Source organism: Bos indicus x Bos taurus, chromosome 11, assembly GCF_003369695.1.
Source record: "Bos indicus x Bos taurus breed Angus x Brahman F1 hybrid chromosome 11, Bos_hybrid_MaternalHap_v2.0, whole genome shotgun sequence".
Lineage (NCBI taxonomy): Eukaryota > Metazoa > Chordata > Mammalia > Artiodactyla > Bovidae > Bos > Bos indicus x Bos taurus.
In genome coordinates, this window is record NC_040086.1 from 43,489,042 (window position 1) to 43,516,889 (window position 27,848).

General features: G+C 39.5%; 1 protein-coding gene across 7 annotated transcripts in view; it reads left to right on the forward strand.

Moving 5' to 3' along the window:
- Positions 1-6,553: 6,553 nt before the first annotated feature.
- Positions 6,554-27,848, forward strand: part of KIAA1841 (KIAA1841 ortholog) — a 62,830-nt gene continuing 41,535 nt past the window's right edge. For 3 of the 7 annotated variants that reach the window (XR_003513364.1, XM_027555383.1, XM_027555386.1), the window contains exons 1-5: positions 6,555-6,686; positions 20,546-20,704; positions 23,525-23,711; positions 24,523-24,616; positions 26,671-26,909. Coding sequence is in view for 6 of the 7 variants with exons in the window: in XM_027555383.1 (XP_027411184.1) it covers positions 20,555-20,704; positions 23,525-23,711; positions 24,523-24,616; positions 26,671-26,909 (670 nt within the window). In the remaining variant the exon portion in view is untranslated. Of the gene's footprint in view, positions 6,687-11,364; positions 11,493-20,545; positions 20,705-23,524; positions 23,712-24,522; positions 24,617-26,670; positions 26,910-27,848 lie in introns of those variants that run through there. The other 4 variants (XM_027555384.1, XM_027555387.1, XM_027555388.1 and 1 more) reach the window with 4 other exon arrangements.

Here is a 27,848-nt window from a genome sequence, read left to right on the forward strand (position 1 = left end):
TTAGAATTGATACTGTAATTGCCCCCAGCAACTTCATTTTATGTATTATATTCAGCATACATTTGATTTTAGGATCTGTGGATCTTTGAATGCATCTTTAATCAATTCTGGAAATTTTACAACAATTATCTTCTGTCTGTAGAATTCATATTAGACATATGTTTAGTCCTCATCCTACCCTTCATATCTTTGTCTTTCATATTTTTCACCTCTGTCTTTGTGCTACAATCTGGTTAATTTTTCATGTATGTAGTATTTGCATGTTCAAGTATGCTATGTTAATGTCGACAGGAACTCCAGATCCTGCAATCCTTCGAAGTTAAAATGCTTGTTGTTTGTGCTGACTCTCATGCATAGCATCTGGCCTCTTCACATTTATGGTAACCTTTATTAATTCATTCCTTGTTAATCTGTAAATTCTGCAGGCCAAATCTGGTCAAGGCTTAATTGTAAAGAATTCACTTCTGCTGTTGCTGGTATAGAGGCATCATTATTTGGGGGCCATTTCAGCCCTTTCTTGAAGGTCTTGAGTGGGAGTAGTTCATTTCCCCTCACCCTTACTCTACTTCTGAGCCCAAAGCTCAGAATCCTCACAGCTAAGTTTCTCTGGCAGGGGCGCTCATACCCCTCGCTTCTGCCTGGAGTTTCCCGCCCATTTTGATTGATTTTGCCTCTCCCCCCACTTCATATGAGATCAGTACTGCTTTCACGCGTGTGTCCGAGCCAGAATCTGTCTTGTTGAAAGTCTCATGTGTAGCCCACCATAGTGCCAAAACTGGAAGCCCCCTACAACTTCCAGACTCTTGTAGACAGTTATTCCAAATGTTACATTGTGAAATGTCAGATATATCTAGGTTTTTGTTTTCTTTGATACTTTTTCATAAAACTAATATTTTACTTTATAAAAATGAATCTTTACATTGAAATTAACTGGGACACTCAATATCTCCAGTGGAACATGAGGAGAAACAAGAATGAAGAAAAGATATTAATACTGGAAAGTAAACAAAGCATAATTTCTATTGTAAAGTTAATAAACCAGCAAGCATGTATATTTCATCTTATTTTTCTCATGTGCTGCAGATTGTCACATCCTTAAATTAAGACAGACATTCAGGGGCATTCCTGGTGGCTCGGTGGTAAAGAATCTGCTTGGCAATATAGGAGACACAGGTTTGATCCCTGATCCAGGAAGAGCTCATGTGCTGCGGAGCAACTAAGCTCAATAGTGTGCTACAGCTATTGAACCTGTGCTTTAGAGCTGAGAAGACCAACTACTGGGCCTGCATGCCACAACTGATGAAGCCTGTGTACCCTGGAGCCCGTGGTCCCCCACACGAGAAGCCCATGTGCTGCAACTAGACAGTAGCCCCTGATCACTGCAGCTACAGAAAAGTCTGAGCAGCAATGAAGACCCAGCACAGTCAGAAATAAGAATTTTTAAAAGCTAACATCTGGAGAATTTAAGATTTAGGAAGATTCTTAAATGCCTTCTGACTAATTAAAGGAAAAATCAGATACCTCTTTAATAGTGAAGTTTAATGTATTTTTTATATTCTCTGAAATTCTTTGAAAATTGTTCATCCCTATATGATAAGGCAACTGAATTCAAATTGATTGGAAAAACCCACTTCTTAACCATTGTATTAAGGATTAAACATTTAATCCCTTACTCAGTTTCCATTTGTATGTGAAACAACAATTTTTTTAAAGCCAGCAAAAATTACTTTCTTAGTATGAATGGTTAATGCACTTTTCAATCTGAAGCTCAGTAATAGTAAGTTCAAAATAATATCCATTTAGTTGCTAAGAGGTCCAAAGGATATTCTGCATTAAGCAAAGTACCTGGCATATAATAAGGTCTCTGGCTAAAGTGATAAGTACTTCTTAATAACAATGTTATCAAAATGCAGTTTTGAATCAGGAGCTATCTTTAAGGACTGAGGATCTGCTAGGAGATCAGGTAAAATGGTGCCCTATAGGAACAGAGATGTTCTATGAAAAAAAGTGGAAGTGGTAGTTACTCAGTCATGTCCAACTCTGCGATCCCATGGGCTGTAGCTGATCAGGCTCCTCTGTCCATGGAATTCTCCAGGCAAGAATACTGGAGTGGGTAGCCATTCCCTCCTCCGGGGGATCTTCCTGACCCAGGTCTCCTGCATTGGCAGGTGGATTCTTAACCCATTAGAAGAGGGGGAAATTATCTTTACCTGTTACTAGCACAGATACTGAGGGACAAGTGGAAAAGTTACTGTTCAGGAGTAAGCAGTCAAGATTTCGACAAGATTTCCACACTTAGCACATGTGTGTGGACTATGTATGTATATGTACACAGATGGAGGGCTTGCAGGCTGAGCATTTGACATATGAATTTAAGTCGTTATTGTGAACAGGGACCTCTACTTCATGGTAGTTTTTTTTTTTTTAAAGCTCTATGCTGGGATATGGGACATTTTGAGGAAGTAAATATAGCCCCCAACACACCCTTTTTCTTTCAGACCTTAAAGCAGATGAAGGAAACATGCTTTTATGAATAACTTTCACTTTACCACATTAATTTTGTTTTTATTGTTGTTTTATACAACTCTTTGCCTTGTCATAAAGAGAGTTATGTTTAATTTTTTTTAAGAGTAGTTCTCTTCTTAAAAAAAATATAATTTGGCTGCATTGGGTCTTACTTGTGGAATGTGGGACCTTCGTTGTGGCATTTGGGCTTAGTTGCCCTACAGCATGTGGGTTCCTAGTTCCTCGACCAGGGGTCAAGCCCACATCGCCCGCATTGTAGGGTGGATTCTTAACCACTGGAACACTAGGGACGTCCCTGTTTAATTTTAAATTATGTTCTCCAGTAATATTTGATGGTTTATTGCCTTTTATTCATAAATGTTTTTCCATGTTATTTTTGCAGTGCTAATGAAGTCCCTTTTCAGTTCATATTTCACTGTAGTTAAACATATTTCAGGGAATTCCCTCGTGATCCAGTGGTGAGAACTCAGTGCTTCCACTGCAGGGGGCACAGGTTTGATCCCTGGTCAGAAATTAAGATCCCTGCAAGTTGGTAGCACAGCAAAAAAAAAAAAAAGATAAATGATTCTAGTGAAGTAAGTAATTGAGTATGATATAATCCTAGAAACTAGGCTGTTGGGTAGACACTAGTCACTGGCCACCAGTGTTTACTCTCCTGTAATTCAAAAATAGAACTCTCACCTTTTAGTTGGCCATGTAGCTGATCACATGGTTTCTACCTTTTCTAGCCTCCTCCTTTGTGGTTACATTGTAGCCACTGGGATAGAAGTGGAAGTGATGCATGTGACTTCTGGATCCTGCCTTTAACAGTACCGGGCATGCATTCTTTATCCTGTCTCCTATTCCCTCTGTGGGGTGTGCAAGTTAAGAATAAGTCATCTGTAGCCATTTCAGAGGTCTGTTTCAGTGATTCTATTTTGGGTCTCTTTGTATTTTGGGTCTCTTTGTTAAAGCAACCTGTGTGTATGTGCTCAGTTGTATCAGACTCTTTGTGAAGCCCATGGACTGTAGCCCATCAGGCTCCTCTGTCCATGGAATTTGCCAGGTGAGAATACTGGAGTGGGTTGCTATTCCCTACTCCAGGGAATCTTCCCAACCCAGGGATCAAACCTGTGTCTTAAATCTCCTTCATTGGCAAGTGGATTCTTTACTACTCTGCTACCTAGGAAGCTCCTAGATCAATTTGCTGCTACTGCTAAGTCGCTTCAGTGGTGTCCGACTTTGGGCGACCCCACAGACGGCAGCCCACCAGGCTCCCCCATCCCTGGGATTCTCCAGGCAAGAACACTGGAGTGGGTTGCCATTTCCTTCTCCAAACGCATGAAAGTGAAGTCGCTCAGTCAAATCCGACTCTTCGAGACCCCATGGACTGCAGCCCGCCAGGCTACTCCGTCCATGGGATTTTCCAGGCAAGAGTACTGGAGTGGGGTGCCATTGCCTTCTCCAATTTAGTCTGTACTAAAACTAATAATAAAACTGTACTAAAGCTATCTTATGAACACAAAAGGTTTAGACTGGAGAAGGATAGAAAGTGGATGAAAGTCTTTAAGTGAGACTGCCTATTCCACATAAAAGGGCTCAGGACGAAACATCTGCACAATACCAAAGATTCTTCCTTGGGCAAAGATTGTTAAACCTAATGAGGTGGCTATTTGACTTTGGACAAGTCACTTAAACTTTCTCTGTCTGATCTTAAAATGGAAAGATTGAAGAAGTTCTCTCAAGGATCCTTTCTAGCTCTGTCATTCTGTAGATGTATATTGTTCTAGAAAAGACGGGAGAGTAGTGAGGAAAAACTTCAGATGTTATTAATAAGTATCTAAGTTGATCCCTCAGAGAAGGACCATAGTATATGGATCAGCAGCAGGAGTGGTTATGGATGGAGTCCAGTAGTAGAGCTCTATTCTCTTCTATCTCTGCTTGCAATTGGTTCATTCTTAACTGACTTCATTTCTTTAGGTCAAAACTTGCTAAAACCAAGGAGTGGCAGACAACAATAAACTCACATTCTGACCTTTTCTAAACCACTTCCCTCAGAGCCATGGGCTTGATAATCAGTCTTTAAAGTTAGTGCGGGTGAAAATACCTTTGGGAAAAGTCACAGCCTGCAATCTGTTTCTACCTACCAGTGTCCTATGTATCTTAGATCTTTGTTATTGCAGTGCACTACTTTCAGGAACCTTATCTTTTAGAGAATACACTAAGCTTCTGTAACAAATAGACACACACCAAAAAATAAACAAAATACAGTAGCTAAAGGAAGACAAACATTTTCCTCATGTAACAGTCCAGAGGTAGGCAGGCAATCTACGGTGTTAGGCAGCTTTGCTTCACAAGGTAAACTTCAAAACACAGGTTCTGTTACTGCTCTGCAGTCAGTCCTGTGTGGGTTCTTGTCTTCACAGTTTAAGCTGGCTCATCACCATTATAACTGAGTTTCAGCTTGTGTGAAAGTGTTACTCGAAAACTGGGTTGCAATAAGGAGAGCACAGGATCTTTATCAAAGCAATGTCTCCCTGAACAGCAAATAGGTAAATTTTAAGCTAAGGATATATGCATATTCATGAAGGGGTTTGAGCAGAGAGAATTCAGCATAAAATTGGGGCAAAGGTCAACCGAGTTCGAGTCTTATTTGATTGAAGTCAGGAGGGTCAACATCATCATTCCATCCTTCACCTGAATGGGGGCCTTAATTCCTGCAGAACTCAAAGATATAATTTTATTATATATATCCCTTGAGGAGGAACTAAAATTGCTTTACCACTGCACTATTTCTTGACTGCCTTTTCTCTATTTCTGCTTTCCCTTTGTTCCCTTAAGATCATTAATTACTGAGACCTGTTTTAAGGGCAAACATTGCAGCCAGGCTTGGATTATGAAATGGCTTAGGCCCAAATGGCTTCTTTGTGTTCATAGCAGCGCTATTTACAATAGACAAGACATGGAAATAACCTGTCCATCAACATATGAATGAATAGAGATGTGGGGGGTGTGTGTGTGTGTGTGTGTGATGGAATACTAATTAGCCATAAAAAGAATGAAATAATGCCATTTGCAGCAACATGGATGGACCTAGAGATTATCAACCTAAATGAAGTAAATTGGAGAGAGAAAGATAAACACTATATGGTATCACTTATATGTGGAATCTGAAAAAAATACTGTAAATAAACTTATCAATGAAACAGTCTCACAGAACAGATTTGTGGTTGCCAAGGGTGGAAGAGTGTGGAGGAGAGCTAGATTGAGTTTGGGATTAGCAGATGCAAACTATTGTATATGAAATGGATAAACAACAAAGTCCTACTGCCTAGCATAGGAAACTATATTCAACATCTTGTAATAAACTATAATGGAAAATAATATGGAAAGAAATGTAACTAAATTGTTTTTCTGTACAGCAGAAGCTAATTTACAACATTGTAAATCAACTAAAATAAACAAAATTTTAAAAGAGAAAAGATACTGACATGTAGCATTTACTCTACAAGATTGGGCCTTACACATCTGACTAGGTTCCCAGTAGTAGTCACCAAAGTAAGGTCCTTCCTGAACCTATTAATGTACGAAACCTCAAGGAGTAACCCAAAGCTATTTACATTTTTCAAGAGATGCCTCCTGATGAAGACCACGCTTCACCCAAGATATTTCTTGCATCCACAGATCGTGCGATATTCCTATTCTACCTGACCTAAGCGGGTATATCAAAGCCACCAACAACTTCATTCTTTATGAGTTCTTTCTCCCCCATTTCTCCCTTTCTTCTGGACCCAGAGGCGATCATTCTGAGTGAAGTTCTGGCTCTAGAGGGCATCTGGTTGCTAAGAGACAGGACGCTGGGAGGGTGGGGACGCTGCACTGCGACAGGCCTGAGAAAGAATTCGAGGGGGGCGGGGAAGAAACCGGCAAAGGCTAGGCCGAGTAGCCGCTCTTCGCAGCACCCGCTCCCTGCATCCGAAAGGAGCTCGTCGTTCATTGGCTGCGCCGCTGCGGCGCTGGCCTGCGATTGGCCAGGCGGCGTCGATCTCCGCGTTCCCCGCCCCGCAGCTCTGGTACCCCAGCGGTTGGGTTTGCGGGTCTGGTCGCGGCCGCTTCATGGCGCGGGCGGTACCGGGCTCTGCAGGTGACGGGGGCGAAGCGAGGGCCATTGCGGCCTAGAGGTGAGTGACGAGCTGAGGGAGTTCGGGGGCTGGTTGGGGGCGGAAAGTGCGGCGAGAGGCGTTACCTTTGGAGGCTAGCGGCCCCCTCTGCGGCCTCCTCCGCTTTAGAGCCGGGCGGGAGTCTCGCTAGTGGAAAGTGCCCCCGAACCGCCCCCACGTGCATCGAGCGGCCCGCCGGCTCTGCCTTCTCCAGATCTCCAAAGCCGGTCCCTCTAGTGAACCAGCTGACGGAGCACGGCGTCTGCCGTCCTGGCCCCACCCCTAGTCCCTGCCCTGCATCTTCCCCTGCCTCGGCCCACTGCTTTCCCTGCGCCTTTGTCCACCCCTCACCCGCTCAGCGCCCAGAGTTTCTGCACCCGAGGGGAGGCGGGAGACCACCAAGGTCTGGGCTGCCTTAGAGGACGTGCAGTGCAGCGAGCCTCTGGGTCGAAGGTTGCGGGTCTTTGATGTGTTCTTTCTAGGTTTCAATTGTGGTTTTATTTTCTCCTTCACTATGAAAGCCAGATGCCCGTTCTCGTGGTCAGAAAGCCTGGGCACAAGGCTTCTACCCTGGTGATGACTCAGTGTTGTCGCCCATCCTCTGTTATGCCAGAGGCCTTTGACCTGCCCTGCTGGCCCCTCTAGCACCTATCCTTCTCCGCCTAGGGGCAAAGTCTCTGTCTACCAGATCTTTTTCTATTTGAAAATAGGAAAAACAGATGCCAGTGTTGGACCTCTGTTTGGTCTTGTTAGTACATTTAAACTCCCATCGTGGAAATGGAGAGGGCATGAGATGTGTTAAAAAGTGTAGAGTATTTAGAGTAGTAAACAATTTTTATTTTTGGTAAATAACATGTTTCATACTAAACATTAGCATGTTTTTAATATTTTATCATGAATGGGAGTAAATCTAGTAATAGTATAATTTGAGTTTCAAACTTTTTCTTATTGGCAGTTTTTGATAAGTCTGTACTTCTTTTCCAGAAGGGGATGCACAGTTGCAGCTACTCTGAGAGAATTCTGACTCTAGGGATGCTTTCTTGAACATCTGTTTAACTGGAATTAATTCTGGGTAGTTTTCACTTGCTTGGTGTGATTCAGTTGTGTAAGGAAAATATCAACAGAAAAAAATTCTTTTTCACGTTTAGATGATGTTCAGTTGAGTTAGTTCAGTTACTCAGTCGTGTCGGACTCTTTGTGACCCCATGGACTGCAGCAGGCCAGGCCTCCCTGTTCATAGCCAACTCCTGGGGTTTACTCAAACTCATGTCCATTGAGTCAGTGATGCCATCCAACTGTCTCATCCTCTGTCGTCCCCTTCTCCTCCTGCCTTCAATCTTTCCCAGCATCAGGGTCTTTTCAAATGAGTCAGTTCTTCGAATCAGGTGGCCAAAGTATTGGAGTTTCAGCTTTAGCATCAGTCTGTCCAATGAATATTCAGGACTGATTTCCTTTAAGATGGACTTGTTTGATCTCCTTACAGTCCAAGAGACCCTCAAGAGGCTTCTCCAACACCACAATTCAAAAGCATCAATTATTCAGTGCTCAGCTTTCTTTATAGTCCAGCTCTCACATCCATATATAACTACTGGAAAAACCATAGCCTTGACTAGACAGACCTTTGCTGGCAAAGAATGTCTCTGCTTTTTAATGTGCTGACTAGGTTGGTTGTAACTTTTCTTCCAAGGAGCAAATGTCTTTTAGTTTCATGGCTGCAATCACCATCTGCAGTGATTTTGGACCCCAAGAATATAAAGTCTATCACTGTTTCCATTGTCTCCCCATCTATTTGCCATGAAATGATGGGACTGGATGCCATGATCTTAGTTTTCTCAGTGTTGAACCTCAAACCAACTTTTTCACTCTCCTCTTTCACTTTTATCAAGAGGCTCTTTAGTTCTTCTTCACTTTCTGCCACAAGGGTGGTGTCATCTGCATATCTGAGGTTATTGATATTTCTCCCGGCAATCTTGATTCCAGCTTGTGCTTCTTCCAGCCCAGCGTTTCTCATGATGTACTCTGCATATAAGTTAAATAAGCAGGGTGACAATATACAGCCTTGAAGGACTCCTTTTCCTATTTGGAACCAGTCTGTTGTTCCATGTCCAGTTCTAACTGTAGCTTCCTGACCTGCATACAGATTTCTCAAGAGGCAGGTCAGGTGGTCTGGTATTCCCATCTCTTTAAGAATTTTCCAGAGTTTGTTGTGGTCCACACAGTCAGAGGCTTTCGCATAGTCAATAAAGTAGAAGTAGATGTTTTTCTGGAACTCTCTTGCTTTTTCGATGTTTCAGCAGATGTTGGCAATATGATTTCTGCTTCCTCGGCCTTTTCTAAATCCACCTTGAACATCTGGAAGTTCACAGTTCATGTACTGTTGAAGCCTGGCTTGGAGAAATTTGAGCATTACTTTACAAGCCTGTGAGATGAGTGCAATTGTGCGGTAGTTTGAGCATTCTTTGACATTGCCTTTCTTTGGGATTGGAATGAAAACGGACCTTTTCCAGTCCTGTGGCCATGCCGAGTTTTCCAAATTTGCTGGCATATTGAGTGCAGCACTTTGACAGCATCATCCTTTAGGATTTGAAATAGCTCAACTGGAATTCCATCACCTCCACTAGCGTTCGTAGTGATGCTTCCTGAGGCCCACTTGACTTCACATTCCAGAATATCTGGCTCTAAGTTGGTGATCACACCATCGTGATTATCTGGGTCGTAAAGATCTTTCTGTACAGTTCTTCTATGTCTTTTTGCCACCTCTTCTTAATATCTTCTGCTTCTGTTAGGTCCATACCATTTCTGTCCTTTATCGAGCCCATCTTTGCATGAAATGTTCCCTTAGTATCTCTAATTTTCTTGAGGATATCTCCAGTCCTTCCCATTCTCTTGTTTTCCTCTAGTTCTTTGCATTGATCACTGAGGAAGGCTTTCTTATCTCTCCTTGCTATTCTTTGGAACTCTGCATTCAAATGCATATATCTTTCCTTTTCTCCTTTGCCTTTCGCTTCTTTTCTATTCACAGCTATTTGTAAGACTTCCTCTGATAACTATTTTGCCTTTTTGCATTTATTTTCCTTGGGATGGTCTTGATCACTGCCTCCTCTATAATGTCACAAACCTCCATCCATAGTTCTTCAGGCACTCTGTTTGTCACTTCCACTGTATAATCATAAGGGATTTGATTTAGGTCATACCTGAATGGTCTAGTGGTTTTCCCTACTTTGTTCAATTTCAGTCTGAATTTGCAATAAGGAGTTCATGATCTGTGCCACAGTCAGCTCCTGGTCTTGTTTTTGCTGACTGTACAGAGCTTCTCCATCTTTGGCTGCAAAGAATATAATCAATCTGATTTCTTTATTGACCATCTGGTGATGTCCATGTGTAGAGTTGTCTCTTGTGTTGTTGGAAGAGGGTGTTTGCTATGACCAGTGTGTTCTTTTGGCAAAACTCTATTAGCCTTTGCCCTGCTTCATCCTGTACTCCAAGGCCAAATTTGCCCTGTTACTCCAGGTATTTCTTGACTTCTACTTGTGCATTCCCGTCCCCTGTCATGAAAAGGACATCGTTTTGGGGTGTTAGTTCTGTAAGGTCTTGTAGGTCTTCATAGAACCATTTAAGTTCAGTTTCTTCAGCATTACTGGTCAGGGCATAGACTTAGATTACTGTGATACTGAATGGTTTACTGTGGAAACGGACAGAGATCATTCTTTCGTTTTTGAGATTGCACCAAGTACTGCATTTCAGACTCTTTTGTTGACTATGATGGTTACTCCATTTCTTCTAAGGGATTCTTGCCCACAGTAGTGGATATAATGGTCATCTGAGTTAAATTCACCCATTCCAGTCTGTTTTAGTCCACTGATTCCTAAAATGTCGATGTTAGATGATGTAAATTAAACATGTATTATAAATGAGTATTTATACAGGTATGGAATACACATACAAGTTTGAAAATATTTTATATTAATTGTATTTTTGATTAGCTAACAGGTACCTCCACATTGTAGGCCACAATAAATATTTTAGAAATTTTTAAGTAATCTTTTTGGAAATAAAGTAAAAACAGCACCCAAATCCTTGCCCTGTATTCTGTTTCAGACTGTTTTCTATTGAGGCTCAAACAGAATTGTAATAAAATACTCCATGCCCCAACATAGTTCTCAAATTGTGTGGTATGAAGTGATGATGTGCTAGGTACACAAGTAGAAAACAATGAAGTTCTGTAAAATCTATTTTCAGCTGGGCTCAAGGCAGTGTTTTACAGTTCTTAAAGTAGTTTTTGAAAATTTTTATGCCAGTAAAGTGGCCAAAATAAGAAATAATTATTGATCACCTTCTGTATGCCAGGTAGTGTGTTATATATATTATCTAATCCTTACAATAACGTCAGAGGTAGGTATTATTTTCCTTGTATTATAGTCAAGACCATTGAAATCATAGGTTGTACTGCTGGAAATGGTAACTAGATAAGAATCTAGATCTGATTTTGCACTCATTTTGTTGAGAGCTTACTTCATTGGAAAGTCAGTGTCTCTCCTTTTCATCTGTTATATTTATCTTTATGAATCTGTTTAATCCTAGGCTCTTGGGAATGATAATGTTACTGTTATAAACATTACGTAGTACTAAGTGCCGGGTAACACTATCCATGTATCTTCAAAAGTATATGGGCTAGCTACTATTATTCTTTGTTTTACAGATGAGAAAACTGAGGCATAGAGTACGTAATCTGAACCAGATAATACCTTAAGTGGTGGAACCAGGACAAAAATTTGGGCAGTCTAGCTCCAGGGTCCATACGCAACACGATTCTGGGCCTTCAGCAAGGTACCTGTCTGGTTGCTAGGAAGTTGTAATTTTCTTGTTTCTTTCTAATGTTCATGCAGAAGCATGTAGGATAAATCTATTATGTCTACCACCCGATGTCCTGCATCAGTGTTTTACGTATACAATGATGTAGTACTAATCATTGTTAACGCTTCACTGAGAGTTTTTGCATTCCAGTTTCCCATTCCAACATTTAAACATCTCACATTATCCTTAACTTGATCCTAGGTGATCAGTTCAGTCACTCAGTCATGTCCGACTCTTTGCAACCCCATGGACTACAGCACGCCAGGCCTCCCTGTCTATCACCAACTCCCAGAGTTTACTCAGACTCATGTCCATTGAGTCAGTGATGCCATCCAGCCATCTCATCCTCTGTCATCCCTTTCTCCTTCCCACCTTCAGTCTTTCCCAGCATCAGGGTCTTTTCAAATGAGTCAGCTCTTCCCATCAGGTGGCCAAAGTATTGGAGTTTCAGCTTTAGCATTAGTCCTTCCAATGAATATTCAGGACTGATTTCCTTTTAGGATGGATTGGTTGTATCTCCTTGCAGTCCAAGGGACTCTCAAGAGTCTTTTCCAACACTACAGTTCAAAAGCATCAATTCTTTGGTGCTCAGATTTCTTTATAGTCCAGCTCTCACATCCATATATAACTACTGGAAAAACCATAGCTTTGACTAGATGAACCTTTGCTGGCAAAATAATGTCTCTACTTTTTAATATGCTGACTAGATTGGTCATAACTTTTCTTCCAAGGAGTAAGCGTCTTTTAATTTCATGGCTGCAGTCACCATCTGCAGTGATTTTGGAGCCCCCCAAAATAAAGTCTGCCACTGTTTCCCCATCTATTTGCCATGAAGTGATGGGACCGGATGCCATGATCTTAGTTTTCTGAATGTTGAACTTTAAGCCAACTTTTTCACTCTCCTCTTTCACTTTCATCAAGAGGTTCTTCAGGTCTTCTTCACTTTCTGCTACAAGGGTGGTGTCATCTGTGTATGTGAGGTTATTGATATTTCTCCCAGCAACATTGATTCCAGCTTGTGTTTCATCCAGCCCAGCGTTTCTCATGATGCATTCTGCATATAAATTAAATAAGCAGGGTGACAATATGCAGCCTTGATGTACTCCTTTTCCTGTTTGGAACCAGTCTGTTGTTCCATGTCCAGTTCTAACTGTAGAATAGGGGATAGGCTACCCACTCCAATATTCCTGACCTGCATACAGATTTCTCAGGAGGCAGGTCAGATAGTCTGGTATTCCCATCTCTTTAAGAAATTTCCAGAGTTTGTTGTGGTCCACATAGTCAAAGGCTTTGGCATAGTCAATAAAACAGAAATAGATGTTTTTCTGGAACTTTCTTGCTTTTTCAGTGATCCAGTGAATGTTGGCAATTTGATCTCTGCTTCCTCTGCCTTTTCTAAATCCAGCTTGAACATCTGGAAGTTCATGATTCATGTATTGTTAAAGCGTGGCTTGGAGAATTTTGAGCATTACTTTGCTAGTATGTGCTGCTGCTGCTGCTGAGTCGCTTCAGTTGTGTCCGACTCTGTGCGACCCCATAGACGGCAGCCCAACAGGCTCTCCCTTCCCTGGGATTCTCCAGGCAAGAACACTGGAGTGGGTTGCCATTTCCTTCTCCAAAGTATGAAAGTGAAAAGTAAAAGTGAAGTCGCGCAGTCGTGTCCGACTCTGCGACCCCATGGACTGCAGCCTACGAGGCTACTCCGTCCATGGGATTTTCCAGGCAAGAGTATTGGAGTGGGGTGCCATTGCCTTCTAGTGTGTGAGATGAGTGCAATTGTGCAGTAGTTTGAGGATTCTTTGACATTGCCTTTCTTTGGGATTGGAATGAAAACTGACCTTTTCCGGTCGTTTGGCCACTGCTGAGTTTTCCAAATTTGCTGGCATATTGAGTGTAGGACTTTCACAGCATCATCTTTTAGGATTTGAAATAGCTCGACTGAAATTCCATCACCTCTACTAGCTTTGTTTGCAGTGATGCTTCCTAAGGCCCACTTGACTTCACATTCCAGGATGTCTGGCTATAGGTGAGGGATCACACCATCATGAATATTTGGTTCGTGAAGATCTTTTTTGTACAGTTCTTCTCTGTATTCCTGCCACCTTTTCTTAATATCTTCTGCTTCTGTTAGGTCCATACCATAGGTACTGTTATTTTATGCTGCATCAGATTTGTGAGGTGCTTTTTTCACAGTGCTTTCACAAAATAATCTCTTTGATTATTTATATAAAGTCAATCAGAGGTATACCTGATAGCTCAGTTGGTAAAGAATCTGCCTGCAATGCAGGAGACCTGGTTCAGTTCCTTGCTTGGGAAGATACTCTGGAGAAGGGATAGGCTCCCCACTCCAATATTCTTGTGCTTGCCTTGTGGCTCAGCTGGTAAAGAATCCACCTGCAATGTTGAGAGATCTGGGTTCGATCCCTGGGTTTGGAAGATCCTCTGGTGAAGGGAAAGGCTACCCACTTCAGTATTCTGGCCTGGAGAATTCCATGGACTGTATAGTCCGTGGGGTGCAAAGAGTATGACACGACTGAGCGATTTTCACTTTCACTTTTCATAGGTTATTACCATCACTTAATTTCATTGCAGAAGATCAGGTGACCTGCTCTCATTAATTTGTGTGGAGTTAAACCTCAAACCTAAGTTTCAGATTTCTATGTGCATTGCTTCTTCCACTGTAGTAGTGTGTCAGTGTATCTCTGCTTTATACTTCTTTTCCTAAAATAGGTAACATTTTTCCATAAGAACAGTTTTGTTTTGGGGGATTTATATTTCCAGCACAGATTCAGCATCAATAAAGTCATTGTTGTTGTTCAGTCGCCCAGTCGTGTTTCACTCTTTGCAACCCCATGAATTGCAGCATGCCAGTCATGCCCGTCCCTCACCATCTCCTGAAGTTTGCCCTAAGTTCATGTCCATTGCATTGGAGATGCCATCCAGCCTTCTCATCCTCAGATGCCCTCTTCTTCTGCCCTCAATCTTTCCCAGCATCAGGGACTTACTTGTCCATTGAGTTAGCACTTTGCATCTGATGACCAAATATTGGAGTTTCAATATTTCAACATGTGTCCTTCAAGTGAGTGTTCAGGGTTGATTTCCCTTAAGATTGACTGATTTGATCTCCTTGCTGTCCAAAGGACTTTTCAAGAGTCTTCGTCAGCAACACAGTTCAAAGGCATCAATTCTTTGGGGCTCCACCTTCTTTATGGTCAAGCTCTCACAACCGTACATGATCACTGAGAAGACCATAGCCTTGACTATACGAACGTTTGTCGGCAGAGTAATGTGTCTGCTTTTCAACACATTGTCTAGGTTTGTCCTAGCTTTCCTGCCAAGAAGCAAATGTCTTCTAATTTCATGAGTGCAGTCACCATCCGCAGTGACTTTAGAGCCCAATAAAGTCATCAGTTCAGTCGCTCAGTCGTGTCCGACTGTTTGCGACCCCATGAATCGCAGCACGCCAGGCCTCCCTGTCCATCACCAACTCCCGGAGTTCACTCAGACTCATGTCCATCGAGTCAGTGATGCCATCCAGCCATCTCATCTGCTGTCGTCCCCTTCTCCTCCTGCCCCCAATCCCTCCCAGCATCAGAGTCTTTTCCAATGAGTCAACTCTTCGCATGAGGTGGCCAAAGTACTGGAGTTTCAACTTTAGCATCATTCCTTCCAAAGAAATCCCAGGGCTGATCTCCTTCAGAATGGACTGGTTGGATCTCCTTGCAGTCCAAGGGATTCTCAAGAGTCTTCTCCAACACCACAGTTCAAAAGCATCAATTCTTCGGTGCTCAGCCTTCTTCACAGTCCAACTTTCACATCCATACATGACCACAGGAAAAACCATAGCCTTGACTAGACAGACCTTTGTTGGCAAGGTAATGTCTCTGCTTTTGAATATGCTATCTAGGTTGGTCATAACTTTCCTTCCAAGGAGTAAGCGTCTCTTAATTTCATGGCTGCAGTCACCATCTGCAGTGATTTTGGAGCCCCCCCAAAAAAAGTCTAACACTGTTTCCACTGTTTGCCCATCTATTTCCCATGAAGTGATGGGACCGGATGCCATGATCTTCGTTTTCTGAATGTTGAGCTTTAAGCCAACTTTTTAACTCTCCTCTTTCACTTTCATCAAGAGGCTTTTTAGTTCCTCTTCCCTTTCTGCCATAAGGGTGGTGTCATCTGCATATCTGAGGTTATTGATATTTCTCTCGGCAATCTTGATTCCAGCTTGTGCTTCTTCCAGCCCAGCATTTCTCATGATGTACTCTGCATATAAGTTAAATAAGCAGGGTGACAATATACAGCCTTGACGTACTCCTTTTCCTATTTGGAACCAGTCTGTTGTTCCATGTCCAGTTCCAACTGTTGCTTCCTGACCTGCATACAGATTTCTCAAGAGGCAGGTCAGGTGGTCTGGTATTCCCATCTCTTTTAGAACTGTCCAGAGTTTATTGTGATCCACACAGTCAAAGGCTTTAGCATAGTCAATAAAGCAGAAATAGATGCTTTTCTGGAACTCTCTTGCTTTTTCCATGATCCAGCCCATGTTGGCAATTTGATCTCTGGTTCCTCTGCCTTTTCTAAAACCAGCTTAAACATCAAGAAGTTCACGGTTCACGTTTTGCTGAAGCCTGGCTTGGAGAATTTTGAGCATTACTTTAGTAGCATGTGAGATTCTTTGGCATTGCCTTTCTTTGGGCTTGGAATGAAAACTGACCTTTTCCAGTCCTGTGGCCACTGCTGAGTTTTCTAAATTTGCTGGCATATTGAGTGCAGAACTTTCACAGCATCGTCTTTCAGTATTTGAAATAGCTCAACTGGAATTCCATCACCTCCACTAACTTTGTTCGTAGTGATGCTTTCTAAGGCCCACTTGACTTCACATTCCAGGATATCTGGCTCTAGGTCAGTGATCACATCATCATCATTATCTGGGTCGTGAAGATCTTTTATGTACAGTTCGTCTGTGTATTCTTGCCACCTCTTCTTAATATCTTCTGCTTCTGTTAGGTCCATACCATTTCTGTCCTTTATTGAGCTCATCTTTGCATGAAATATTCCCTTGGCATCTCTAATTTTCTTGAAGAGATCTCTAGTCTTTCCTGTTCTGTTGTTTTCCTCTATTTCTTTGCATTGATCACTGAAGAAGGCTTTCTTATCTCTTCTTGCTATTCTTTGGAACTCTGCATTCAAATGCTTATATCTTTCCTGTAATCCTTTGCTTTTCCCTTCTCTTCTTTTCACAGCTATTTGTAAGGCTTCCCCAGACAGCCATTCTGCTTTTTTGCATTTCTTTTCCATGGGGATGGTCTTGATCCCTGTCTCCTGTACAATGTCACGAACCTCATTCCATAGTTCATCAGGCACTCTATCTATCAGATCTAGGCCCTTACATCTATTTCTCACTTCCACTGTATAATCATAAGGGATTTGATTTAGGTCATACCTGAATGGTCTAGTGGTTTTCCCTACTTTCTTCAATTTAAGTCTGAATTTGGTAATAAGGAGTTCATGATCTGAGCCACAGTCAGCTCCCAGTCTTGTTTTTATTGACTGTATAGAGCTTCTTCATCTTCTGCTGCAAAGAACGTAATCAGTCTGATTTCGGTGTTGACCATCTGGTGATGTCCATGTGTAGAGTCTTCTCTTGTGTTGTTGGAAGAGGGTGTTTGCTATGACCAGTGCATTTTCTTGGCAAAACTCCATTAGTCTTTGCCCTGCTTCATTCCGTATTCCAAGGCCAAATTTACCTGTTACTCCAGGTGTTTCTTGACTTCCTACTTTTGCCTTCCAGTCCCCTATAATGAAAAGGACATCTTTTTTGGGTGTTAGTTCTAAAAGGTCTTGTAGGTCTTCATAGAACCGTTCAACTTCAGCTTCTTCAGCGTTACTGGTTGGGGCATAGACTTGGATTACTGTGATATTGAATGGTTTGTCTTGGAAACAAACAGAGATCATTCTGTCATTTTTGAGATTGCATCCAAGTACTGCATTTCAGACTCTTTTGTTGACCATGATGGCTACTCCATTTCTTCTGAGGGATTCCTGTCCCTCAGTAGTAGATATAATGGTCATCTGAGTTAAATTCACCCATTCCAGTCCATTTCAGTTTGCTGATTCCTAGAATGTCGACATTCACTCTTGCCATCTCTTGTTTGACCACTTCCAATTTGCCTTGATTCATGGACCTGACATTCCAGGTTCCTATGCAGTATTGCTCTTTACAGCATCGGACCTTGCTTCTATCACCAGTCACATCCACAACTGGGTATTCTTTTTGCTTTGGCTCCATCCCTTCATTCTTTCTGGAGTTATTTCTGCACTGATCTCCAGTAGCATATTGGGCACCTACTGACCTGGGGAGTTTCTCTTTCAGTATCCTATCATTTTGCCTTTTCATAGTGTTCATGGGGTTCTCAAGGCAAGAATCCTGAAGTGGTTTGCCATTCCCTTCTCCAGTGGACCACATTCTGTCAGACCTCTCCACCGTGACCTGCCCATCTTGGGTTGCCCCACAGGCATGGCTTAGTTTCATTGAGTTAGACAAGGCTGTGGTCCTAGTGTGATTAGATTGACTAGTTTCCTGTGAGTATGGTTTCAGTGTGTCTGCCCTAAGTCATAGATATGACTACTGGTAAATCTTTTCATCTGTAAATATACATTCTAACTTCAGATACAATGCCTGGCCCATGGTGGAGGCTCAGTAAATGTTAATTTTTTAAAACAATTTCAGCTTTATTGAAGTATAATTGACATAAATACTCAAAGTTTTTTAAATTTGAAGGGAGTAGCTTTTTTGCTTCAGTACCACAGCCTTTTGCCTCCCTTGGCTCACAAGCAGAAGCTTTGGAAATTGCTTCATTGAATCATTACTAACTTCATAATGTTTAGACTCTGTCTCTCTCTGTCCTAAGCCATCATTCCCATTTGCTATCTCCCCTATACTCTACTTCTCGAATGTAATGGAACGAGCATGGATCTGAGAGTCAGTTTTACCTGGGTCTTTGTTCTGCCTCTTATTACCTCTGTGGCCTTGTCCAAATTATTTAACTTTTCTGAATGTGTTTCTTCATCTTGTAAAATTGGGGAAAGACTCTATCTTATAGGGTTGTGTGAGAATTGAAATAAGTTATCTAAAAGCCTTAGCACAGCTCCAGGCTCCTAGTAAACACCTGATAAAGAAGTTCTGAAAATTCTCTTAAGGTTGAAGGAGAGAGATTCTTTTTCTCTTTAATACTGGTCATCCCCTCCTCCACAATCCAACAGTTATTATTTGTCCCTCCTCTGCCCTTGCATGGCTCCCCTGTGCTTTGGCTCTCAGCAGATGATATTAAAATCATCTGTTTGTCTACCTGTATCCTCAGCTCTCTGCTAGTAAACTCCTTGAGGACAGGGACCATGTCATATTTATTGTGGTATTCCCAGTGCTTGGCCTGGGTTATAGTTGGTACTCGCTAAATGTTTATTGAGGTACATCCCTTTGGAAAGCCTTCCAGAGACTTTTTTTTCTTGTCATCATGTTGCCTGAAGATTTTGGACACACCTTTAGTCACTTGATTCAAGGTCTCCTGGATTGAACCAGAGGGTGTGTGATAGTAGGACCAGGGCGGGGAACCAAGTGAAAAAGCAGGGGAGGCCATCACTCTGCAGGAGTGCGTGTGAGTGTGTATGTGTGTAGAGGTGCTATGGCTTTTTATATATGAGAGTCAGAGGGTGTGTTTGGGTGTGTGTAAGGGTTAAACCTTGTCAGGCCAGTCGCCACATTGTTTCTGAAGACAAGGAATAAGAGAACTTGACAAAAAAATGTTTCAAACATATAAAAACAATGCTAATTACATTTGTTAATATAATCTCCTCACCATATATAATTCATAATCACATGCACAATAACTATTATGCTTATCCTAAAATGTCAGATTAACTTGGTTCTAAGTTTCATTTGGGAAGGCAATGGCAACCCACTCCAGTACTCTTGCCTGGAAAATCCCATGGACGGAGGAGCCTGGTGGGCTGCAGTCCATGGAGTCGCTAGGAGTCGGACACGACTGAGTGACTTCACTTTCACTTTTCACTTTCATGCACTGGAGAAGGAAATGGCAACCCACTCCAGTGTTCTTGCCTGGAAAATCCCAGGGACTGGGGAGCCTGGTGGGCTGCCGTCTCTGGGGTGGCACAGAGTCGGACATGACTGAAGCGACTTAGCAGCAACAGGAGCAGCAGCAGAAAGTTTCATTTGATTACACCTATCAAATTAAGTATACTCAGCTTTGATTGTAGCATGGACATTCAATCAAAGAGAGAGAACGTATGGCTTGGGACTGCAATGAAATTATCATGTAACTATCTTTTTTTTCACTGTTTAGCTCCACCATCCATGAACTGCTAATCAAAATGTAAATCAGCCACACATAAGAGGTTTTTTAATGAAGATATATTGTATTCAACTTTTTCTGTGTTTTGTTATGAAAAGCTTTTAACATACAGCAAAATGAAAAGAATTTTATAGTGAACACTTGTATACCCATCACTTATATTCTGTCCTTAACATTTTATCATATTTTTAAAATCACATATTTACCCAGCTGTATATCCTTCTAGGCTTCCCCGATGGCTCAGTGAGTAAAGAATCAACCTGCAGTGCAAAAGTCATAGGAGATGTGGGTTTGATCCCTGGATCGGGAAGATCCCCTCGAGGAGGGTAGGGCAGCCCACTCCAGTGTTCTTGCCCGGAGAATCCCATGGACAGAGGAGCCTCATGGGCTGCAGTCCATGGAGTTGCAAAGAGTTGGACACGACTGAGCAACTAAGCATGCACATCCTTGGATCCATGTATCTACCAATCCATAATATTCAAGTGCTATTATATTTGAAGAGACTTGAGCTATATATTCTGTGTTGACTTTTACTTCAGTTTCATTTTCCTTTTTTATAGTAGCAGTTAATTCTTAGGAATGAATTATAACTGATTTATAATGTTCTGAAAACATTTGGATTTCAGATGCAAATAAATTTGTCTTGTCTATTTCTAGTTCCAAAAGATGAGTCGTGGATATTCAGAAAACAACAATTTCCTAAATAATAACAACCAGATGGTATTGGACATGATCCTTTACCCATTAATTGGAATCCACCAGACCATCAATTGGGAAACTGTGGCAAGGCTTGTGCCTGGATTAACACCCAAAGAGGTAACTAACAGTCTTCCAGATAGCTACTGAAAAGAAATCAGAAAAAGTAATCAATTTAAAGGTGTAACTACTAAGAAAGAAGAAGTATTTGAGTTTCACATATTCATATGCATGTAAAAACTAAATATGCATAAAATATGACTTGACTATATATATAATCTATGTAGATATATGATTTATTAACCCACCTGCTATGATTAAATTCAGCCTATTTTACATATTTACAACTGAATGGGTAGATAAAACATTTGTAAATCCAGTTTTATTATTAAATTGCTAATGCTATGCTTCTCAGAATTGAGTAATATACAGACCTTTTTAAAGGAAAAAACTTGAAAACTTCCAGTGATGACCCAAATTACTATCACAGTGGAAATTAAATGTGCACTAACAATACCAGGTATAAACCCACCTATACAATCATAAACCAGATTTTACATTTTGTAGACACAAGGGAAAACTCAAACCAACATAATTCAAACTAATAAGCTTAATGTTATCAGTGTTTTGCTGAAATTAAATTGCGATTGTAATGCAAATATTGTATAGTCTTTTGTGGCACAAAATTTTTTGTGTTTAGCCTATATTGCCAAAAGTCCTTCAAAGCCTGTGTTCTTTCTCCACTTTTCTCTAACTTGTGGTGAAGTCTTGTGTTGCCCCAAGACATGACTTGCCTTCCCTTGGCATTAGCACATCTCTTCTCTACTAAGTTTGTTTTCTACCTTTGTCTTAAAATATTCTGTCATCCTAATGATTCAAATGATTTTTATTACTGTAATCCTCAGAAGCAAAACTTGTAACCTAAAAACTCTTATTGGGTACTCTTTCTGGTAATTCATCTCTGAACTCCAGTTTGAGAACACAGACCTCAGAATTTTTGCTGTTAAAAGGAACCCTAAAGTGAGTGAATCGTCTCAGGTTTCTAGAAGTAGAAGGAACATTAGTGATTTTATTCAGTAGATTTTAAGCATTTTCACTACTGCCTTTCCCATGATATACTCTCAATACTTATAGAATCAGTGAATGAACCAAGTTCTACCCTCTTCTTTTACAGCTGAGAAAACATACCCACAGAGATTACTTGCCCTTGATTGTAAGTCTTTGTGCAAGGATGAAGGAACTTAGTGTATATTATCATTCCTTAATCTATATTTTTTCATCTTTTGGATTTTTACATGTTTGGTTTTAAAATGAGGCCAATCTGTGAATTTGACTATTTTCCCAGCTTTTATTGTGAATATTTTCAAACATATAGAAAGGTTAAAAGAAGAGCATAGTATCCCTATATCCTTTATTTGGGGTCAGTAATTCTAGATGTTTGCTTGATTTCTTTATGTAACTTTTTTTTTTCTTTTGACATTTAAAAGTAAGTTTCAGGGACTTCCTGGTGGTCCAGTGGCTGAGACTCTGAGCTCTCAATGCAGGGGGCCTGGGTTCAGTCCCTGGTCAGGAACTAGATCTTGCATGCTGCAAATAAGACCTGATGCAGCCAAATAAATAAATATTCTAAAAAAATAAATAAAAGTTAGTTTCAGACATCACTCCATAGACTGCAGCATACCTCTTAAGATAAGTATATTATTATATAACTACTTAGCTACAGTACCAACAGTAACTCCATCGTATCATCTAATATCCACTGTGTATTCAGATTCACCCAATTGAAAAAAATTTCTTTTTTTTTGGCCACACTGCATGGCTTGTAGTATCTTAGTTGCAGGAACAGGGATCAAATTTGTACCCCCTTCAGTGGAAGCACAGAGTTTTAACCACTGGACCGCCAGGGAAGTCCTTTTCTTATATATCTTTTAAATGTGTTTTCAAAGGACTAAACCTTGAGTAGGCATTTGTTAGTAGTAACAGTACTATAATACTATTAGTAAATAATCTTCATTTAAAAGGTGCTCAATACCTAGTGGGCACTTGGTAAATATTTGTGTAGTAAATGAATTATGCCGTACCCTATGCATTATTCACTTACCATATGTGTGTGTACATAGTATAGATTTTCCTCCTTTTGTACCTCCCATATTACTTGATCTGCTGTGTAACTTGCCATCCACATTGCAATTGATGGAGATTTAAACATGAATGCTATTAGAGTGCTATCTGATGAAAACCTACATTAAGGAAGGCATTTTGTGTTGTGACCTGAGAAATGACATTTTCATGGACAACTTAGCCTTACTATGCTTAATGCACTCTTGATATTTTCCAGTCTATTGTATTTTTTTTCACTGCTAATCTGGTCTTTCTAAATTCATTCTGTGACTAACAATGAGTTAAGGGAGAACATCATGCTAGAACAAACTGCCCAAATACGTGGCCATATATTTAAAAGTGTTTTTAAGTGTTACTACAGTATTTTGTGCAGGTGAACCTCACTGTTGGTAAGAACAAAGACTCATTATTTTAATGAAGAAAATCTAGGATCACAAATCAGATACCTTTTGATTTGTTTTCTATTGAAGGTTAGAATATGGTCTTGTTCCTGGTGGAAACTCAGTGTGAAAATAACAGCCAAGTTTTTAACTTAAGTTTTTAAATTGTCAACTAATAATAGACATAGATCATGGGGAAATATGGTTAGTGAAGGCATTCTTCATTTTCCTACAAGTGTATAAATATATTATGGCTTTGAGTTAAAGCATATTTTAAAAAATCTACCCTGAATTTTAAAAAAGAAAAAAGTAAGTGAGAGGCTTTCATGTATTGAAATACACACTGGTTTTCTAGCTGTTACCCAAGAGATAATTTTTCACTTATAAAAGATGATTAAAATCCCCCAGACCTGCATTTCCTTCCTTTATGCCTTTACAGTGTGCAAAGAGGTTTGATGAGCTGAAGAGCAGTGGAAGTTCACCTGTGGACAACCAGTATAGTCCCCTCATGGCTGCTGGAGAGAGTCCTGTTGAAACTTTAGCCACATACATCAAATCCTCTCTTCTTGACACACAAGGAGAATTTCAGGAGACTCCAGTTGGTCAGGATGCAGTTTCTAAAACAGGTAAGGTTTTAAGAGCAAAATGCAGTACTTGTCCTTATGATAATTCTGAAAAATATTATGCATTCCAGTCAACTTTATTTAAAGGGTAATAGAAACCTTAACAGGAAAAATCTGTTAGTATTTGTATCTTCCTGAGCTTTAGAAATTTGTCTTTGCTATATTTAAAAAAAATTTAGATGTTAACATACAGGGCAAACACTATTACCAAAAAAAAGGTTTTCACTATATTAAAATCTACTACTCCATTGTGTTAGCCTATTTGTGTCATAAAATTTAGAGGAATTTGACCTGTACCTTTTACTTAATTTTTTTTTAACTGAGAGAATCTTGCTTGTCTCTCCCGAACCTTTTTTATAGCTCCCCTCTATGAAAGTCAGTAGTAGCTTCAGATGACACAAAAGCAGGGTATGGGAGATGTTCTCCATATTACATTGAAAATCATAGCTGGTTTTAGAAATCTTCAATGTAGTGAATTGTTTTAATCTCAGCAGTAGCAGAATATTGATACAAAAATTTGCTTCAGGAAGAGAAACTATATTGTAGGCTTTTGAACATTTGACCCCTGTCCCTACATACCAGGTTAGTATTTTTTTTAATCTTTAGTGTAATGTTAGCAATTTGTGACTGTTTTTCATACTGTTTCTTTCATTTACCTTTAGAAATATTAAGGCACCTAACAAAGTTCCATCTTTAACTACTCTTGGAAACCATGCGTTTATAGTATAACCATTCAATAAGTAAGAACCCATTTTCAGCTAGAAATGCTAACCTCCCCCCTTTGTTTTTGTATGTGTTTGTTTCTGTATTTAAGGAAGACATAGTATAGCTTCCACAAGGAATTGTTCTTCAGAAAGTGAAAATTGTACTACTCATAATGGTGGAGAAAAGACTGAAGAATCTGAAGGGTAGGAGGCTGGTTCTTTGCTAGATAAGCTTTTAATATGAATATCAACTTCAAATTATAAAATATATGAGTGATGATTATATATATCAGTTACCATAATTTAGGAATTTCACATTACACAGTTGCTGAAACAATTGATCTCAGGGTAGTTGATGTGTTGAACTATCAACAACTGCTTAATAGGTGAACATATGGCTTATTCATACTACTTATAAATTAGACAACAGTTTTCCACTTTAAAAATCCATTTTCATCTTATAAATATTAGAAATAACATCCATTAACATAAAGTTTTGGAAAGTAAAATTTAAAACCCAAAGAAAAATCTCTGCCATTAGTTCTTCAACTTTATTAAAGAAACTGGATGTGTATTTTAGAACTATTTGGATATAATTACTCATTATAGAAACATTTAAAAATTAAAATATATATTTCAATGTAATGCAAGTTTTAATAATTTTGTATTGTTTTGTGTACTTTACATACAATAAACTGCACATATTTTAAGTATTCACTTTTGATGAATGTTAGCCATATAACTAATGAAGATAACATTTTCATTATCTCTAAAGGTTTCTTTGGGTATTTTCAGTTTTGATAGTTTTTTAATAACACATATCGTAAAATTTACCCTTTTGAAAAGTTCTGGGATGGATTCTAGAGATGGATGGTGGTGATAATTGCATAATAATATGAGTGCATTTACTTTATGTATATTTTACTACAATAAATAAAAATTCACCCTTTTGTAGCTTAGTGAATTTTACTCACATAGATTTTTTAAAATTTTATTTTTACCGTGACAGATACTCAAACAATATATTCTTAATGTTCAACAAATACTTTTTCTTGGTTGCATGGCATGTGGGATCTTAGTGCCCCAATCAGAGATCAAACCCGTGTCCCCTGCATTGCAAGGCAGATTCTTAACGACTAGACCACCATGGAAGTCCCCTCATGTAGATTTTTAACTGATAGGTTTGTTTGTGTAGCATAAAAATTTATCAGGTTGATTTTTTACTATTATTATTTAGCATTTCATGTTTTGGCCCAAAATTTCACCGAATTTTCATATTTCATTATACCAGCCATTATCTGTTTATATTTTGACCGTACTGTCTTCGGAAGAACAACTTGCAAAGTTACTTAAATTCCTTTATTTTGACAAAGCACTGATTATTAATCTTTTTTCTGTTGCCAGTGTTACTTCAGATGTAATTTCTTTGTGTTAAAAATTTTTGAAGTTCATTTAAATACACATTAAATTCATATTGTAGATTAGTGTATCTCTTCCTATTTAATCGTTTCCTTTTGTAATGTAATGACATGAAGGCAGCTGTGGATCACATGAGTATTTCTTTTTGAGGTAATATAATTTTCAAGGGCATATAAATTCAAAGAGTATATAATTTTTGAAGTAGTCTTTCTGATATATAAACCTATTCTTAAATTGTTTTTTAAATAAGTAAATAAGCACATTGTAGTGTTGAGTTTTTAAACCACATTTACTGATTTATATTTATTGAATGCCCAGAAACAAGCTTTCTAGCTGTTAAAAATAACAAAACAGATATTCTAATTATTCACCATTCAATGAATAATTTTAACTTTTTCCCATTCACTAATAGTAAGAAGATTCTAGTGTTTCATCTGTATCTCCTTTCTGTATCCATTACCATGTAAAAGTGCCATTTTATGTTCCTCACAAGAACTAGAAATTGTAATTTAATTTTTCTTTGTGAATTGGTATTTTTTAAAAACACTATAATTATAATTTGAAAATAATAAGTTTCAAACCTTTTATAAGTTCTATAGTAAAAAAATTTTGTTTTACTAAGTCAGTAGCTTAACTAAAATTAGTCATAGTTTTCAGGTACAGATCAGCATTCTAGAAAAGTGCTAATGTAAACTTCTGAATGTCAAGCCTTGTAAAACTGATATGTGGTTAAAACCTTGAAAAACATCTGGTTCTGATACTTCCAATAAATGTCAATACTATTGGCTCCTCTTCTAAAACTCTAATAATTTCATTTCTGTGTAACATTTTTCATGAAGGCCAAACATGGTGATCCATGTATGTGATGAAGCAAAAAACTTGAAAGAAGATTTTATTTGCCCACGAGATCTTTTGATATCAGAAATGAAGTACTTTGCTGAATATTTATCTGTGGATGCCCAGCGCTGGGAAGAGGTGGACATTTCAGTTCATTGTGACGTTCACATTTTCAACTGGTTGATAAAATATGTTAAAAGGAACACTAAGGAGAATAAAGATTGTGAGATGCCCACTTTAGGTAAAAGACAATCTATTACTTACTTTGTAGTGAAATTCTTGTGTCAGTTGGTAGTTGCTTCAGGCAAAATAGGAAATGTGGAAAATTGTTCAAACCTTAGTATTTATGTTCAGATTAGTAATCACTGTTTAGGAAACTGATACCTCATTCTTTTTTAGCAAATTTTAGTGAATTTATGGCAAATGGACAGGTCTCTAGATTAGCCATTTTCACTGTATGTTACGATGACCGACTGCTGGTGTCCTGAAGATCCTTTTAGGGGATCCACAAGGTCAAGGGAATCTGCTTAATAATGCCAGGATGTTATTTATCATTTTTCCCTCTGTGTTGACATTTGTCCTGAAAGTGCAGAAGTAATAGAGGATAGAACTGTTGGAGCTTTAGCACACATCAAGGAAGGAGCATCACATTGTATGAGGGGTCACTGTGTTCTTCAGCCCATGTGCTCATAGTAAAAACGGGAAAAAAAGAAAAGGCAAAAATAGTTTCTCTTAGGAGTATCCTTGATGAGGCAGTAAAAATGACTAATTATATTAACTCTTGACTCTTGACTATACATTCTTCTGACATTCTACGGGATGACACAGGAAGTGCAGTCTTGCTGCACACCGGAGTATGATGGTTGTCTGAAGGAAAAGCACTTGTACAGTTGCCTGAGTTGCAAGCTAAATTAGCTGCTTTCTTACAAAACCATTTTTACTTGGAAGAATGGCTGACAGACCCTCACTTAAGCATCTGGCAGATACTTTCCTCCTTTTTTATTTTTTAATTTTTCTTTTGGCTGCACTGCACAACTTGCAGGATCTCAGTTCACCAATCAGGAGTTGAACCCAGGTCACGGCAGTGAAACTCAGCATCCTAACCACTAGGACCAGGGAACGTCCAAGGCAGATAGTTTTTTGAAAATGAATTAAGTGAGCCAGTCATTGAAAGGGAAAT